Source organism: Emys orbicularis, chromosome 13 (assembly GCF_028017835.1).
Source record: "Emys orbicularis isolate rEmyOrb1 chromosome 13, rEmyOrb1.hap1, whole genome shotgun sequence".
Lineage (NCBI taxonomy): Eukaryota > Metazoa > Chordata > Testudines > Emydidae > Emys > Emys orbicularis.
This window is the reverse complement of record NC_088695.1, coordinates 35,711,643-35,725,912: the sequence shown is the minus strand read 5'-3', so window position 1 is coordinate 35,725,912 and position 14,270 is coordinate 35,711,643. Positions and strand designations below refer to the sequence as shown.

At 53.7% G+C, this 14,270-nt stretch overlaps 1 protein-coding gene across 1 annotated transcript in view; it reads left to right on the top strand.

Moving 5' to 3' along the window:
• MYO15B (myosin XVB) overlaps positions 1 to 14,270 on the top strand; it is a 40,279-nt gene that overhangs the window by 5,634 nt on the left and 20,375 nt on the right. Inside the window, 15 exon segments of the mRNA XM_065415320.1 lie at positions 38 to 273; positions 360 to 538; positions 1,784 to 1,856; positions 4,756 to 4,953; positions 5,441 to 5,538; positions 5,736 to 5,833; positions 6,072 to 6,159; positions 8,813 to 8,911; positions 9,507 to 9,601; positions 10,343 to 10,573; positions 11,613 to 11,709; positions 12,134 to 12,241; positions 12,998 to 13,187; positions 13,309 to 13,399; positions 14,013 to 14,232. Coding sequence (XP_065271392.1) covers positions 38 to 273; positions 360 to 538; positions 1,784 to 1,856; positions 4,756 to 4,953; positions 5,441 to 5,538; positions 5,736 to 5,833; positions 6,072 to 6,159; positions 8,813 to 8,911; positions 9,507 to 9,601; positions 10,343 to 10,573; positions 11,613 to 11,709; positions 12,134 to 12,241; positions 12,998 to 13,187; positions 13,309 to 13,399; positions 14,013 to 14,232 — 2,101 coding nt within the window.

The following is a 14,270-nucleotide window of genomic DNA, read 5'->3' as shown; positions in this document are numbered from 1 at the left end:
TAATCCTCTCGCTGTTTTTCCATTGGGCGTCTTTTAGATCCTGCGGTTCATCGGGGACAGGAACCTCCAGAGCTGGCAGGAAGTGCTCCTGGGTAACTACATCGCCAGCCGAGGGCTGGGCAACCCGGCCCTGCGCAACGAGCTTCTGAGTCAGGTGGTCAGCCAGGTGTGGAAGAACCCAGACACAGAGCAGAGCCAGCGAGGCTATGCTCTGATGACTGCCCTCCTGAGTGCATTTACCCCTTCACCAGCACTGGAGAAACCCTTGCTGAAGTAAGGAAGGGGGAGAGGTGGCTCCTTTTTTATTGCTGCTTCCGGAGAGGAGCAGCACGTATTAAAGGCAGCTGCCTGGTTTGCAGGTTCGTGTCAGACTACGGGCTGGAAGGCTACAATGCTGTTTGCCAGCGCAAGATCCTCACGGCAATGCAGCAGACAGACACGGACCCCGAGGTTTCCCGTGCCCATCCTCCCACCCTGTTGGAGTGGACTGCTAACCAGAGGAGAGGGAAGATGGTGCTGGACGTCTTCACCTATAATGGTAACTAGCTCCTGCCCTCCCCAACTTCGAACCCCCACGAGGCCTCTGCTGACGCAGGAATTAGAAAGGGGGCTCAGAAACAGGGCCGGCTCTAGGCACCAGCAAAACAAGCTGGTGCTTGGGGCGGCACATTTTTAGGGGCGGCATGGCCGGCGCCAGAATGCCGCCCCTAAAAATGTGCCCCGGCCGCCCTAGCTCACCTCCGCTGCTGCTGCCGCTCACGCGCCGCTACTCGCCCTCCCTCCCAGGCTCTCAAGCCTGGGAGGGAGGGGGAGCAGCGGCGCGCGAATCAGCTGTTTCGCGCGCCGCGGCCGCTCGGGGTCTCCCCCTCCCTCCCAGGCTCTCAAACCTGGGAGGGAGGGGGAGACTCCGAGTGGCCGCGGCGCGGGCGCCGCTTCTCCCCCTCCCTCCTAGGCTTGAGAGCCTGGGGGGAGGAGGCAGGGAAGGGGTGGAATTGAGGCGGGGCTGGGGGTGGGGTAATTAAAAAACGGGGGGAGGGGGGGCGGCCAAAATTGTTTTCGCTTTGGGCGGCAAAAATCCTAGAGCCGGCCCTGCTCAGAAAATCCTTCCCGTGGCTGGAAGTGGGCACAAGACCTGTGCTACTTGCTGGCATGAGCATGAGGGTTTGAACCTGGTGCCCAACCCCTCCCAAAGTCAGAGATTCAGGGTCTTGCCTGTTGTAGAGACAGAGGCTGGATGCTCATCTAGAGCCTGATCCAAAGTTTCAGTTCGTTTGAGTTGGTGCCCTGGCTGCAGCCGTCACTCGCTGCTCCTGCTCCAGCTAGAACAAAATCTGCTTCTTCCCCTGCTCCCCATTGCTCTGTGTCCTCAGCAGGAGTCACTTTCCCTGCTGCTCGCTGATTAGCTGAACCTCCACTCCCGGCTTTTTTCCCTCCCCCAAAACGTTTCCATTCCAATGTACTTTCTTTGTAACGTAGTGTGTGCTTGGCACCTCTGCAAACCAGGCCTCAGCGAGCGGCTACAGGCACCTGGCTACCGATTAGAGCTTACACACGTGGGATCCAGAATGCCCTGGCATTGGCAAGCACACAATAATTACGGAGCCACCATGTGCTAGTCCAGAGAGGGCCCCCGGGGAGAGTGCTCAACCTGCTCTCAGCCCCTCTGAGTCTCCTTAGCAGCCCGTGTGTGAGAATCTCCAACAGGGCTGTCCGCATGCTGCCATCTTGTGCCATTTTTAGTTCTGTGGAAGGCTTTGTGCTGACTCTCTCTTTCCTGGGCTAGAGGAGATGTTCTCTGCTGAAGTAGAGTCCTGGACAACAGGGGAACAGTACGCAGGCTGGATCCTGAGTTCAAGGTACAGTCCAAGGGGGGAGTGCTGCTGTTCTTTGGGTTCACATTGGGCAGGGCTGCAGGCCAGGAGTAATGCATTCATCCCTGGAATAGTTGCATTTCCCACCATCACCTGTTCTCTGTCTCTCCAGTGCCTGTGCATGGGATCGCACTGTTTATACATCCAATAACATAAGAATTGCCAGACTGGCCCATTTAGTCCAGGATCGCACTTCTGAATGTCAGGGCCGGCTCCAGCATTTCTGCCGCCCCAAGCAAAAAAAAAAAAAAAAGCCGCGATCAGCGGCGGCAGTTCAGCGGCAGGTCCTTCGCTCCTAGAGGGAGTGAGGGACCTGCCACCCCCGAATTGCTGCAGGTGCCGCCCCTCTCCCTTGGCCGCCCCAAGCACCTGCTTGTTAAGCTGGTGCCTGGAGCCGGCCCTGCTGAATGTGGCCAGCACCAGCTGCTTCAGAGGAAGTTGAAAGAAACCCCATACTGGACAATTATAGAGTATGAGGGAATGATTCTTCCTGACCCCAGGCCCTTAGTGGTTGGCTCTTGCCCTGAAGCATGAGAGTTTACATCCCTTATTTCAGAATAGAATTCTGTGAATAACTTGGGCTCCTGAGCCTCTCTGGACTGAACAGTTCTAGTTCTTTGGGAAGTGGTTGGGATTGGATGGAAGGGAAGAGATTGAAATGTGGGGATGTGGGGGGGGGAAGGGGGTGTCAAGGACTCCAGGATATGGCATGGAGCCTCCTATGACTTTCTCTTCTGCATTCCTTTTTGACACTGATGTGCAGATACAGCCTGCTGTGTGTGTGTGTGTGTGTGTGTGTGTGCGCGTGCAGATGATGAACCTGAAAAGGGTGGTGGTGGTGAGGATAATAGTGATTCCTAGATCTCTTATAGCACTTTTCATCCATAGATCTCAAAGCACTTTACAAAGGAGGTCAGTATCATTGTCCACATTTTAAAGATGGGGAAACTGAGGCACAGGGATGGGAAGTGACTTACCTGAGGTCAACCATCAGCCACTGGAAAAGCCAGGAATAAAAGCCAGGTCTCCTGAGTCCCAGTCCTGTGTTCTATTCACTAGGCCACACTGCCTTTGGGCAGGCCAGCAAGATGGGGCTGGTGAAACCCTGTCTGGCAGAGCCCAGTGAAATGCTCTCAAGTTAGGAGGAGCTGTGTGTCTCCCAGTGTCTGTCCTAGCTCAGAGCGCAGGAAGAGAGGGAGGACCGTTGATCCCAGGGAGAGAAAGAATGGCCTTGGGGCATGGGAATCAGCTGATCTGGGTACAGTCCCTGGCTCTGCCAGATTCTCCGTCTGATCTTGGGCAAATCACTTAATCACTCTGTGTCTCACTCTCCCCTCTGAACAACAGGGATGGTGATCTGTCCCTCACAGGGGGCTATGAGAGGCTATGAGATCCATATATGCTGGGGGAGGGTTAGGGTTAGCTGGGGGCTGTGTGGAGTCTGCTGAGGGGAGGAATAAGCAGCCTGGACTAGAAAAAAATGGCGCTAGGGCAGAGGTTCCCAAACTTATTTGGCCTACCGCCCCCTTTTCAGAAAAAAAATTACTCAGTGCGCCCCTGGAAATCTACCTTCTTTAAGCGAACAAACAGAAAGATGCAGTGACAAATTTGCGTTCTTTTATGTATCTGTATTTCTACCTACGTCCTACAATATAGTAAAGAAAGATGTGTTATTAGAATGTCGCCCACGACATCAGGTATACAGTGGTTTTTGCATAAGACGGCAAAAGACAACCAAACTAAAATACTAATGAAACTAATAAACTGGGTTTTGTTCTTTGCTCAGCATTAGATATATGTATTTGATATTAAATTGTCAAATATCAAACTAAATTTATCAAGAAATAATTAATTTAAAAAATAATCAATATGCAATTAAAAATCAGTTAATAGTTTTAATTTAGTTTGCCCTTATTTAAATAATTGTTCCTTATTAACACATGCCTTATTTACCAATTAACACAGATGATTCGATAGATATAAATAAATGTTAATAGTTAACAGTTTTTTTACGATTTCATTCCCCTTTTTTCGTTAATATTGTAATAAAAAATATGACAAATATATTGACTGTACACTTCAAATAGTACTGTACCGACACAAGCCTGCTACGATTTTATTATTAGTAAGCACTAGAGACACAGAAACGTATGGTAGATATGTAAGAAAATGTATAAACATACTCACGTGTAAATTGCTGTTTTATTGAAACAACAATAATACAATTTGCTTTGTATGTGATCCATAATCCGTAAAGATCGAAGGTATCAAATATGAATAAAATTTTTTAAATACTTATTGCACTATTGTTAACTGCTTTTTACACAATTCAGAAACAATCTAAATTAGATTTCATACATGTCGCCTATTTATAGTATCGTATTGTAAACAAGTCATTACACGCACATATTCCTGCCGATGCATGCTGGACTTCCCGACAATGCGCGACACGCTCGCCTGCCAACACTTGCTTGTTAAGAGCTGTTGGCGGACTTGACACCTGATCGGTTATAATTTGTGAATTTATTTGGAAAATAAAGTAATCACTACAACTTTAACTCTATGTTACACAACAGATGAAACATGTACGAACGGTTTTTCAAAATTTTCTTATATTCTCTTCTTTCTTTATGCTTCCACCGCCCCCTTATTTTTATTCAACGCCCCCCAATTGCACCCGAGGCTACTACTGCCCCCCTGGATCGTTCCAGCGCCCCCAGGGGGCGGTATCGCCCACTTTGGGAACCTCTGCGCTAGGGGAAGGAAATTGAACTCTTTCTTCTTCTCACCACGTCTCCCTCCCTCGCTCCCTCCCCCATGGCCCTGGTGTTCCTCTGCACTGACTCTGGCATTCTCTTCCTCTCCCTCTCTCTCCCCTTCTCAGGGGTTTGGATAAGGCCCCTCGAGGGTGGTCCGTCTCCATGCTCACAGGCGAGGTGTGGCGGGACCTGCCCGGCTGTGACTTCATGCTGGATCTCATTGGAGAGATGGAGGAGGCCGGACACCCTTCCCTGTCCTCGGCTGACTATCCCATCACACCCGAGTGGGAAGGGAGCCCGTCCCGGAGCGCCTCTCTGGACATGTGAGTGCGCCTTGCCGCTTCCCAAGCATACATCCCCACTCCCAGCCATAGGCACCAACTTCTCCTGGCGCCAGTGGGTGCTCGTGTCCCCCTGCCCCTGGCCCCGCCCTGACTGCACCCCTGCCCCGCCCCCTCCTGTCCTGCCCCATTCCAACCCCTTCCCCAAAGTCTCCGCCCGATCCCTTCCCCAAATCCCCACCCCGTCTCTTCCCAGCCTCCTCCTCTGAACACGCTGCGTTCCCACTCCTTCCCCCTCCCTCCCACAGCTTGTTACACCGCGAAACAGTGGCAAGCCTGGGAGGAGAAGCGGGGATGCAGCGCGCTCAGGAGAGGAGGTGGAGGTGAGCTGGGGAGGGGGGGGCGGGTCGGGGAGGTTGGCTGCCGGTGGGTGGCCGTGGGTGTTCCAGCCCCGGAGCACCCACGGAGTCGGCGCCTATGCTCCCAGCACTTGGTGCTTTTCTCAACTCTCTGACTTTCCCTCTGACAGGATGGACTGGGACATCCCTCCTGCACCAGGCATTCAGGCTCCATCTCTCCCTCCTTCCTTTCCGCCGCCATCCTTGGATGCTGAGAGCACCTACTCAGGTGAGCTCCTCCCCAGGAGCGAGGCAGGCACTCGAGGAGTCAGACAGAGTAGACCCCAGTGCCCTGGCGGCCGAAGTCAGCAGCATTCACGGAGGCAGGGGGTTGGGGCGGGCTCATACCCAGTGTAACAAGACTGGGGAAGGGAGGGAGGGGCTATTCCACACCTAATTGGTGACTGGACCCTTGTTTGCTCCCAGGGCTCGGAGTCCAAGGTGTCCCGAGGACCCACACAGGCCTAGAGCACTATGTGGATGACCTCTTTGACCCAGTGCTCCATCAAGGGTCCAGAGTGCCAGTAAGTCTCACGTCGCTTCCTCCCCTCTGTCTGCCTACAGCTGCTTTTCCTTCCCTCTCTCCCTCCTTTTGCCTGTGTCAGTCTGTATGTTCCTTCCCTGGAGTTCAGCTCAGTGGGATGGGGAGATGTGATCCCAGCATGCCTGTGTGTGGCTGTCTGTCCTGCTGCACACTCTGTCTGTCCATCTGCCCCAACCCCTGTCCTGGTGAGCCGTGTAATGCTGGGCTCTCTCTCTTAGGATATGGAGAATGGAGGGAGCCTTACTGGACGCATGAAAGGAGGTGGAAAAATTGGACCCACCCAGCAAGGAGCCTTTCCTTCTGCAGGTCAGTAGGGGAGGGGTGAGCATCCCGGGTCAGCGTGTGGAGAGGCTGTGACAGGGACTGCTGCTGGGCCACAGAGGTGTGTGAGCTAGTGTGGGCCAGCTGGTCTCTAGGATGAGGTGAGGCCACGTGCTCGACTGATTCACAGTGCGTTCTGGACTGGGTCAGCATGTGCCTCGGGAGGCTGTAACGCTCTGTAACGCTCCCTGGAGGCTACTGAACATAACATAAGAACGGTCCTACTGGGTCAGACCAAAGGTCCATCTAGCCCAGGCTAGGGACACCATTCCTGCCCATCCTGGCTAATAGCCATGATGGACCTATCCTCCATGAATTTATCTAGTTCTTTTTTGAACCCTGTTATGGTCTTGGCCTTCACAACATCCTCTGGCAAGGAGTTCCACAGGTTGACTGTGCGTTGTGTGAAGAAATACTTCCTTTTATTTGTTTTAAACCTGCTGCCTATTAATTTCATTTGGTGACCCCTAGTTCTTGTGTTATGAGAAGTAATAAACAACGCTTCCTTATCTACTTTCTCTGTACCAGTCATGATTTTATAGACCTCAATCATATCTCCCCTTAGTCGTCTCTTTTCCAAGCTGAAAAGTCCAAGTCTTACTCATCTCTTCTCATACGGAAGCTGTTCCACACCCCTAATAATTTTTGTTACCCTTTTCTGAACCTTTTCCAATTCCAATATATCTTTTTTGAGATGGGGCGACCACATCTGCACACAGTATTCAAGATGTGGGCGTACCATGGATTTATACAGAGGCAAAATGATATTTTCTGTCCTATTATCTATCCCTTTCTTAATTATTCCCAGCGTTCTGTTTGCTTTTTGGACTGCCGCTGCACATTGAGTGGATGTTTTCAGAGAACTATCCACAATGACACCAAGATCTCTTTCTTGAGTGATAACAGCTAATTTAGACCCCATCGTATTATATGTATAGTTGGGATTATGCTTTCCAATGTGCATTACTTTGTATTTATCAACATTAAATTTCATCTGCCATTTTGTTGCCCAGTCACCCAATTTTGAGAGATACTTTTGTAGCTCTTCCAGTCTGCCTGGGTCTTAACTATCTTTAGTAATTTTGTATCATCTGCAAATTTTGTCACCTCACTGTTTACTCCTTTTTCCAGATCATTTATGAATATGTTGAATAGGACTGGTCCCAGTACAGACCCCTGGGGGACACCGCTATTCACCTCTCTCCATTCTGAAAACTGACCATTTATATCTACCCTTTATACCTACCCTCTACTGTGTAGAGGGGGTGCCACCGTGCTCCTCTCCCAGAGTCAGATCGGCCCGGGGCCTTCCACCAACAGCACCACCGCTCAATGCCTCCTCCTGCCAGGAGTCTGACGCCTTTCTCCATGTTGAACCTGGAGATGGCTCGTCCCTCCCCCACCCAATGAGCACATCAGTGGTATCTCGGGTTCACCTTAGCCCCTCCCACAGCACTAAACAGACCCAACAGGCTCCACAATGTTGGCTGCCTCTGAGTGGAGGATTTTAATCTCTCTTATTGCTTCCTCCCAGCCTTCCCCATCATCCCCAGCTATTCAGAGGGTTAGTAAGTCTGAACCATATTCAGATTCTCGCTCTTGCGTTTGGGTGTGTTCGTTCTCGTTCTCTCTCTCTCTCTGTCCTTGTTTTTTTGCCTGTTGGCTTGGAGTCCAGGTTATATCTCTGTGGGGTGTGGCCAAGCATTGCCGTGGGAATACCTGTGGCTGTTGCAACGCATGGGAAGCAGACATACGGGCAGCTTAATGATTATTGCAAGTCTGTGAGACGGGGGTGAGGGGGAATCAGTGGCTATTGGAGATCTTTGGGGCACGGCCATGGGACGCATTTGTGGCTATTACAAATCACGGCGGCATGGCCAATTGCCAGATACGGCTAGTTAACAAATCAGCGAGGCAGGTGGGCTCTCTCTTGTGGTGTTTTTAAATGGGTTGGAATGGGGCCATGGGGCAGGTCTGTACTGTTCTGTGGCTCTACGGGAGGGCGTGAAACCCTCCCGTTCTCTGCTAGCCGTGATCACAGCCTGGATGCCACAAGGGTTACCAGCTTTGTGCACAACGGCCTTCCTATTTTACAGCCTGGTGCACAGCAGGGGCTTATTCCAGGAGAGGGAGGGCATTTTTCCCCAGCATCCTGTGCTGACGCTCTGTTCTGTGTCTGCTGTGGGCTGTTTGCCCGTCCAGCCACGTTGCGGGGTGGGGGCTTATCCATGCGTTGGATGTGGCAGGTCCAGAGAGCTTTGCCCATCAGTTGAAGACATTCTCCCTTGTAAACACAAATCCTGCAGACCTGGTTTCTTGGGATCAGTAGCTTCCTGAGGACAAGGGGTGCAGAGTGAGGCTGGGTGGAGGGCAGAGTCCAGAGCATGCTGTTGAGTGGGGTTAGTGTGTGTTCATCTGCCAGGCGTCCCCTCCCGCTTGGCCAGTTCTCCTGACGGTTTCCTCCTGCCTGGGTGTTGCTGTGTAGCCTGATGGGAAGCCCCATCGCATGTCACCGTCCTCTGTACACATTGGCAGCGCCAACGGTAGCAGGTCTGCCTGGGGCGCTGCCTGGGGCAGGGAAGCGCTTTCCTACTTGGGAGTCGCTGACCGTGACTCCTTGTGGCATCTTTCCACCTAGGCTACCCTGGAATGATGCAAATACCAGCTTACCAACCCATGCCAATGATGGGTGGAATGATGCCAGCACCCATGCCAATGATGCCAGCACCCATGCCAGGTAACAAAATGCAAAAATGGCCCAGTAAATAAAAGGGGTGGTACAGTTTTTGGAATGGGCGGGTGTTGAGTGAGTACATTTACACAGGGCCTTTCACCCTTGCGATCCCTTTGAACTCTCTGATTCTATGACGCACTTTACAAATGACACGTACAGGAGTTGCGGCAGCCACCCCTGAAATGCAGCCACCTCTGTGTTGGAGCGTGACTGTTCAGCAGCCCTACGGCCACACACGATAGTTTAGAGCAGGAAATGGAAAATGTGTGTCGTATCCAATTGAAAGTGCAGGAGGGGCTTAGGGCAGGAGGCAGAGTATAGTCACCCAGCCTGGACTGGCCCAGGACAATCTCTTGTTTGTTTGGAGGTGGGAAAGCTAAGAGGTAGACTCCTGGCATGGGCTTGGTTCTGCCATGTGCACCTCATGCTCAGGCTCTGATTTCCATTTGCCCCTGAGTTAGACTCACCGCTTGCACCCCGAGCACTTCTGTGTCCCCAGCCTGATGTGCAGAGGACCCTCGTGAGCGCTCGCCTGCCCCACCGGGAGGGCAGCTGCATTGGCCCCGTGATTCTTTATCGTGTCGTCTCTCTCTCTCAGCCATGGTTGCGCCCCAGCCGATGGTCCCAGCTGTGGATCCCAATCAGCTCGCAGCACAACAGCAAGCCTTTATCAACCAGCAGGCCCTGCTCATGGTGAGTGGAAGGGAATGGGGGAGGGGGCACATCTCTCTGACAAGAGAATGCACAGAGTGAATGCACTGAGAGGGCTGAGCTCCATTCCCTTCCACACCGAGCCCAGTCTAGCTTGTCCCTGACATGCTGCATTTCTCTGCCATGTGCCTCTGAGGGTATTAACGTGTGTGTGTGTGTGTGTGTGTGTGTGTGTGTGTAAGGATTTGGTCACTTAAGCCTGTGAAGTGAGGAACCTTTATTATCCTCATTGTGCAGAAGGGGAAACCGAGGCACGCAGAGGATAAGTGACTTGCCCACGGCCACGTTGTGGGTGAGTGGCAGAGCTGGGAATAGACCACAGGAATTCCCAGCTCTAAGCACTAGACCAAAAGCTCAAAGCAGCCAACTGGAGAGTCACTGGGGATACAAATCCTGAAGCATCTCTTTCTGTCTGGCCCAAGGTGTATTAACTCCGTAGCCTAGCGCCTGACAGTATGTTAACCCTCTCTGATGGAACAACCTCATCACCGAGAGCTTTACATGGATGGTGTGGTGGGGATCCAGAGTTCCTTGAACATGCCTGCATGGTGGGTCTGGACCTGCCTTAGCCCATAACACTGGGGAACCCCAAAAGGTTACATGAATGGGCCTGTTTAGGAGATGAGTGGTTCTGTGCCTCCTGGGGGAAGAATGGGGAGGGTTTGCTCCATCTCCAGTCTGTGGGTACGCAGAGGTCATGGAGACTTGGATTTCTTCTTGCAGGCTCAGCAGATGACCCTCCAGGCCATGACAATTTCCCAGCAGCAGCAGCGACGGAGGTCTCCTGAGCCCTCAAGGCCAAGACGAGCCTTGACTCCGCCACCAGCCCCAGCTACAGCTAAAGCTCCAGCTTCGGCCCCAGCTCCGGCTCCTAAACCAAAGAGAACCAATAACAGCAAGAATGCTGCACCAGCAGCTAAGACACCAGAGCCCCCAGCTGATGCAGCAGAACCGGTACCAGCCAGGCTGTCTCCAGCAGCAAACTGGGTTTCCATGTGACAGTGCCCCTGTTCCTCTCGTAGCCTAGCGGAGGTGGAGTGGGTGGTAGAGAACCTCGCTCAGAGAGTTGTATTCAGCTACCATGCTGAGTCCTGTCAAACTTCACTCACAGAGGATTAAAGATGCAGGGCCAAATGCTGGGGCGGTGGGTTGCCATTGACGTCAATGAAACTGCAGGGTTTGCCGGTTCATTCCCATCTGGCCTTGAGGTCCATGCAGACCCTGCAGTTTCACGGACATTAATGTCAAAAGTCTCAACACTCAGGCCATGTCTGTGCCACGGGGACTACACTGGCACAGCCGTGGCGCCATTGCCATGCTGGCATAACGCTGTAGTGTAGACACAGCCGTCCTACGCTGACAGACAGGGATTTTCCATCGCTGTAGTAACACAACCTCCCCAGGTGACGGTAGCTACACTGACAGCAGCATTCTTCTGCCTACCTAGCTGCGTCTCCTAGCTTCAGCGCTCAGGTGTGTGGATTTTTCAAACCTCTGAGTGATGTAGCTGGGTTACCTACGTTTTAAGTGTAGACCAGGCCTGAATCCCTTGCCTTGTCCTGCAGTTACCTGCCTTGGGGGTGGGGACAGGGGCTTCGCTCTCCTTCCTGCCTCCATCCTTGGTTCTGGGCTCAGATTAGGGTTCCGTAGGGGTGTGGGGGGAGCTGGGTCTCTCTAGGGGTGTGTGTGTGAGGGGAGGGCTCAGTGCAGCTCAGCAGGAATTATTGTCTATTTCATATAGCACTTGACACACACACACTTCAAAAAGGGTCCCGAACCTGGATCAGTCCAAACGCTCCCGGAGTTGGGGGAAGTTCTGGATCTGGATCAGTGTCTGAACTGCACCGCTGGGCCCGATCTGTGTGTGTAAGAGAAAGATAGGGAGGCACTAAGGGGATTACGTGGTCAGTCAGGACAGGGGTAAATGCCCCATGCTGTATGTCTGTCCATCAACAGTCCTAACTGGGCTTGTTGTGGGGGGCGGGTGTTGTAGATCCATGACTACCCGGAAGAACAGCTGACAGACAGTGATGAGGACTCGGTCTTTCGAGACACCTTCCAGCAGAAGCGGGAGTACTTCCAGAAAATGGGTGAGTCGCTGCCTGGCCATGAATCTCACCCCAAATGGGACCCATCCTCCCCTAGCTTTAGCAACCGTAAGCCAGCCTGTTCCTGAAGCAGCTCCCGGTGCAGCAGTGTGTGTGAAGCCCAGAACGGGAGCTGTACATGCAGAACTCATTCCGAGCCGTGTGTGAGCCGGGGCTGAGCCTGGCCCGTGATGGGCTGGGTTCTGGTTCCGAGCGGGAGACTCACAGGTTTCCTGAGGTCTCCTGTTGGGTTTGGGAGTGTGTGTGAGTCATGCGGGGGACGTGACCCCCACACAGAGCAAGTGACGCTTTAACACAGAACTCTGCCTGCTCCAGCAGCAGGGTGCCAAGCATAGGGCCTGGCACCACCAGGCCCAGAAAGACCTTGCCTGTTCTGTGCTCACCCCCGGACCTCCTCTCCTTGCAGGACAGCAAAAAATCCAGGTGAAGAAAGTCAGGCCCCCTTCCAAGAGCTGGACCCCTCCAAGAAATCCACAGCAGGAGGAAGAGAGGTCCAGCCCAGAACCAGAGACCGGTGAGGCTGTGCGCTGAGGAGGGTGTGAGACGCTGGCAGGTGGAGAGCTCTCCCACTGCAGGGCCAGATCCTAAGGGGGCTGAGCGCCTGTACAGGACCCTGCTCCCTTGGACTCTACAGAGTCTGAGGATCCTACTGTCCCTTGCCCAAGCTCTCCCCCAAACCCCATGTGACTCCTCCTTGCAGCCCATGGAGCAGCAGTGAGGCCCCTGGAACTGTGTGCTAGTGGTCCCACCCCTCCCGACTGTGCAGGGTGCAGATGCCAGAAATCCTGCTCTCCCCCCATGCTGGTCCCATTGCTGCTGGGGCCTCCTGCAGCTGCCGGTGACAGGGCAAGTTATGGGCAGCCATCCTTCTGATCTGGGAGACCTGAATGGGGAACCCCTTTAGCGCTCCTCCGGAGGCCACTGTGCAACACACAGATGTCTGTCCCTCCCTCCCTGCCCCACTCCGGCTTTGAGCAGCTGTGAACCCAGCCTTGATCTCCTGCACAGTCATGCAGGGTTGCACGAGTGTTGGTTGGTTGGTTCTGTGACCGCCCTGTTCAGCCTCTTGCAGTCCAGGCCTGGACTGAAGCAGCGGATTAGGGAGGACAAGGCCATGGGCTTTGGGGAACAGGGGTAGCTGGGAAAGAGTGATGGAGCTCCCAGGGCCGCGAAGCCCCTGAGGGGAACAGGAGGTAGCTTTTAGTGCAGCGAGGGGGTTTCTCTTGTGCTGCTCACCGGCTCCATTGGTAAATGCCCTCCTGCCCTGCAGCTCCAGCACCTCCCTCGCCACCTCCCACGCCAAATCAGAAAGTGCAAGAGAAGAAAGCAAAGAAGAAGCCGTGCCCTGTGGTGGCTGCAGACCTGGCGCCAAAGAGAGAGCCCAGCCGGGAGATCCGCAACATCATTAAGATGTACCAGAGCCGGCCAGCCCCGGAGCCACAGCCCATCGTGCCCGTCAGGTGAGAGGGCGGGGCAGGCAGGGAAGGGGAGGAATCATGTCCCATGCTGTCTGTGTGATTGCATTGGCACCATGCTGCCCTGTGTGTAAACTGGGCAGGTCTGTTTCCTCTTGTCCTCCAGGAGGCCATCCAAGACCTTCCTGAAGAAGAGTGACCCCAAGAACGAAGCTCTGGCCAAGCTGGGGATGGCGAGTCCTCAGCCCCCAAAATCGGTGAGCACTTCCCATGCCGATCCCGAACCAGCACACATCCTATTCAGCTTCAACATCTTCCAATCTACCATCTAGTGGTCAGAGCAGGGGCCTGGGAGCCAGGACTCCTGGGTTCCACTCTTGACTCTGCCACTGGCTGGCTGTGTAACCCAACCTCTCTAGCTATACCACTCACTTGGTAGGATGGGTTATGGGTCCTAATGCTCATTGATAAAGCCCTTGGAGATCCTTGGATGGGAAGGCCCCGCGTCACGACTTCAAGTTGTATATCAGCATGTGTTCAGGGCTGACCTAGGGACAGACCAACCTGGGAGAGTTGCCCGCCCGGCGCTGGCTTGGCCCTGGGGATCCTGGCAAGGTGATGTCTCTTTTCCACTCTGCTGTGGGTGGCTCCACCGCTGAGCACTGGCCTACTGCACGTCTGACTTTAATTAACGCATGTCTGTGTGTAACCTGGCTGCCGGTTTATGGGGCTCCGTATTGTTGTCCATGTGGTTCCTGCCCCAGGGCCTGGCAAGCTGCCCCTGCAGCTGCTGTCAGAGAGTATCCTACCCCTGAACCCATGGAGGCAGTGTGTGACTATATCTAAAATGCTTTCTCTCTCTGCTCCCAGCCCTCCTCTCTGAACAAGAGCCCCAGAGGGGCTCCGCCCCCTCCGCCCACCAAGAAGGGCCAGACCGCCACATCCATCAGGGAAATGCAGCAGCCTCTCATGAACCTCTTCGGCCAGCAGCCGACCTCTCCTGTTGCTTCCCTCATCCCTCCGCCTCCCCCACTCCTGCCCCCACCCCTTCCGCCTGCTGACCAAGCCACGCAGCAATCTGAGCCGAAAGGTGAGCGGGGCCCCTTCCATTCCACACCCTTCCCCTTC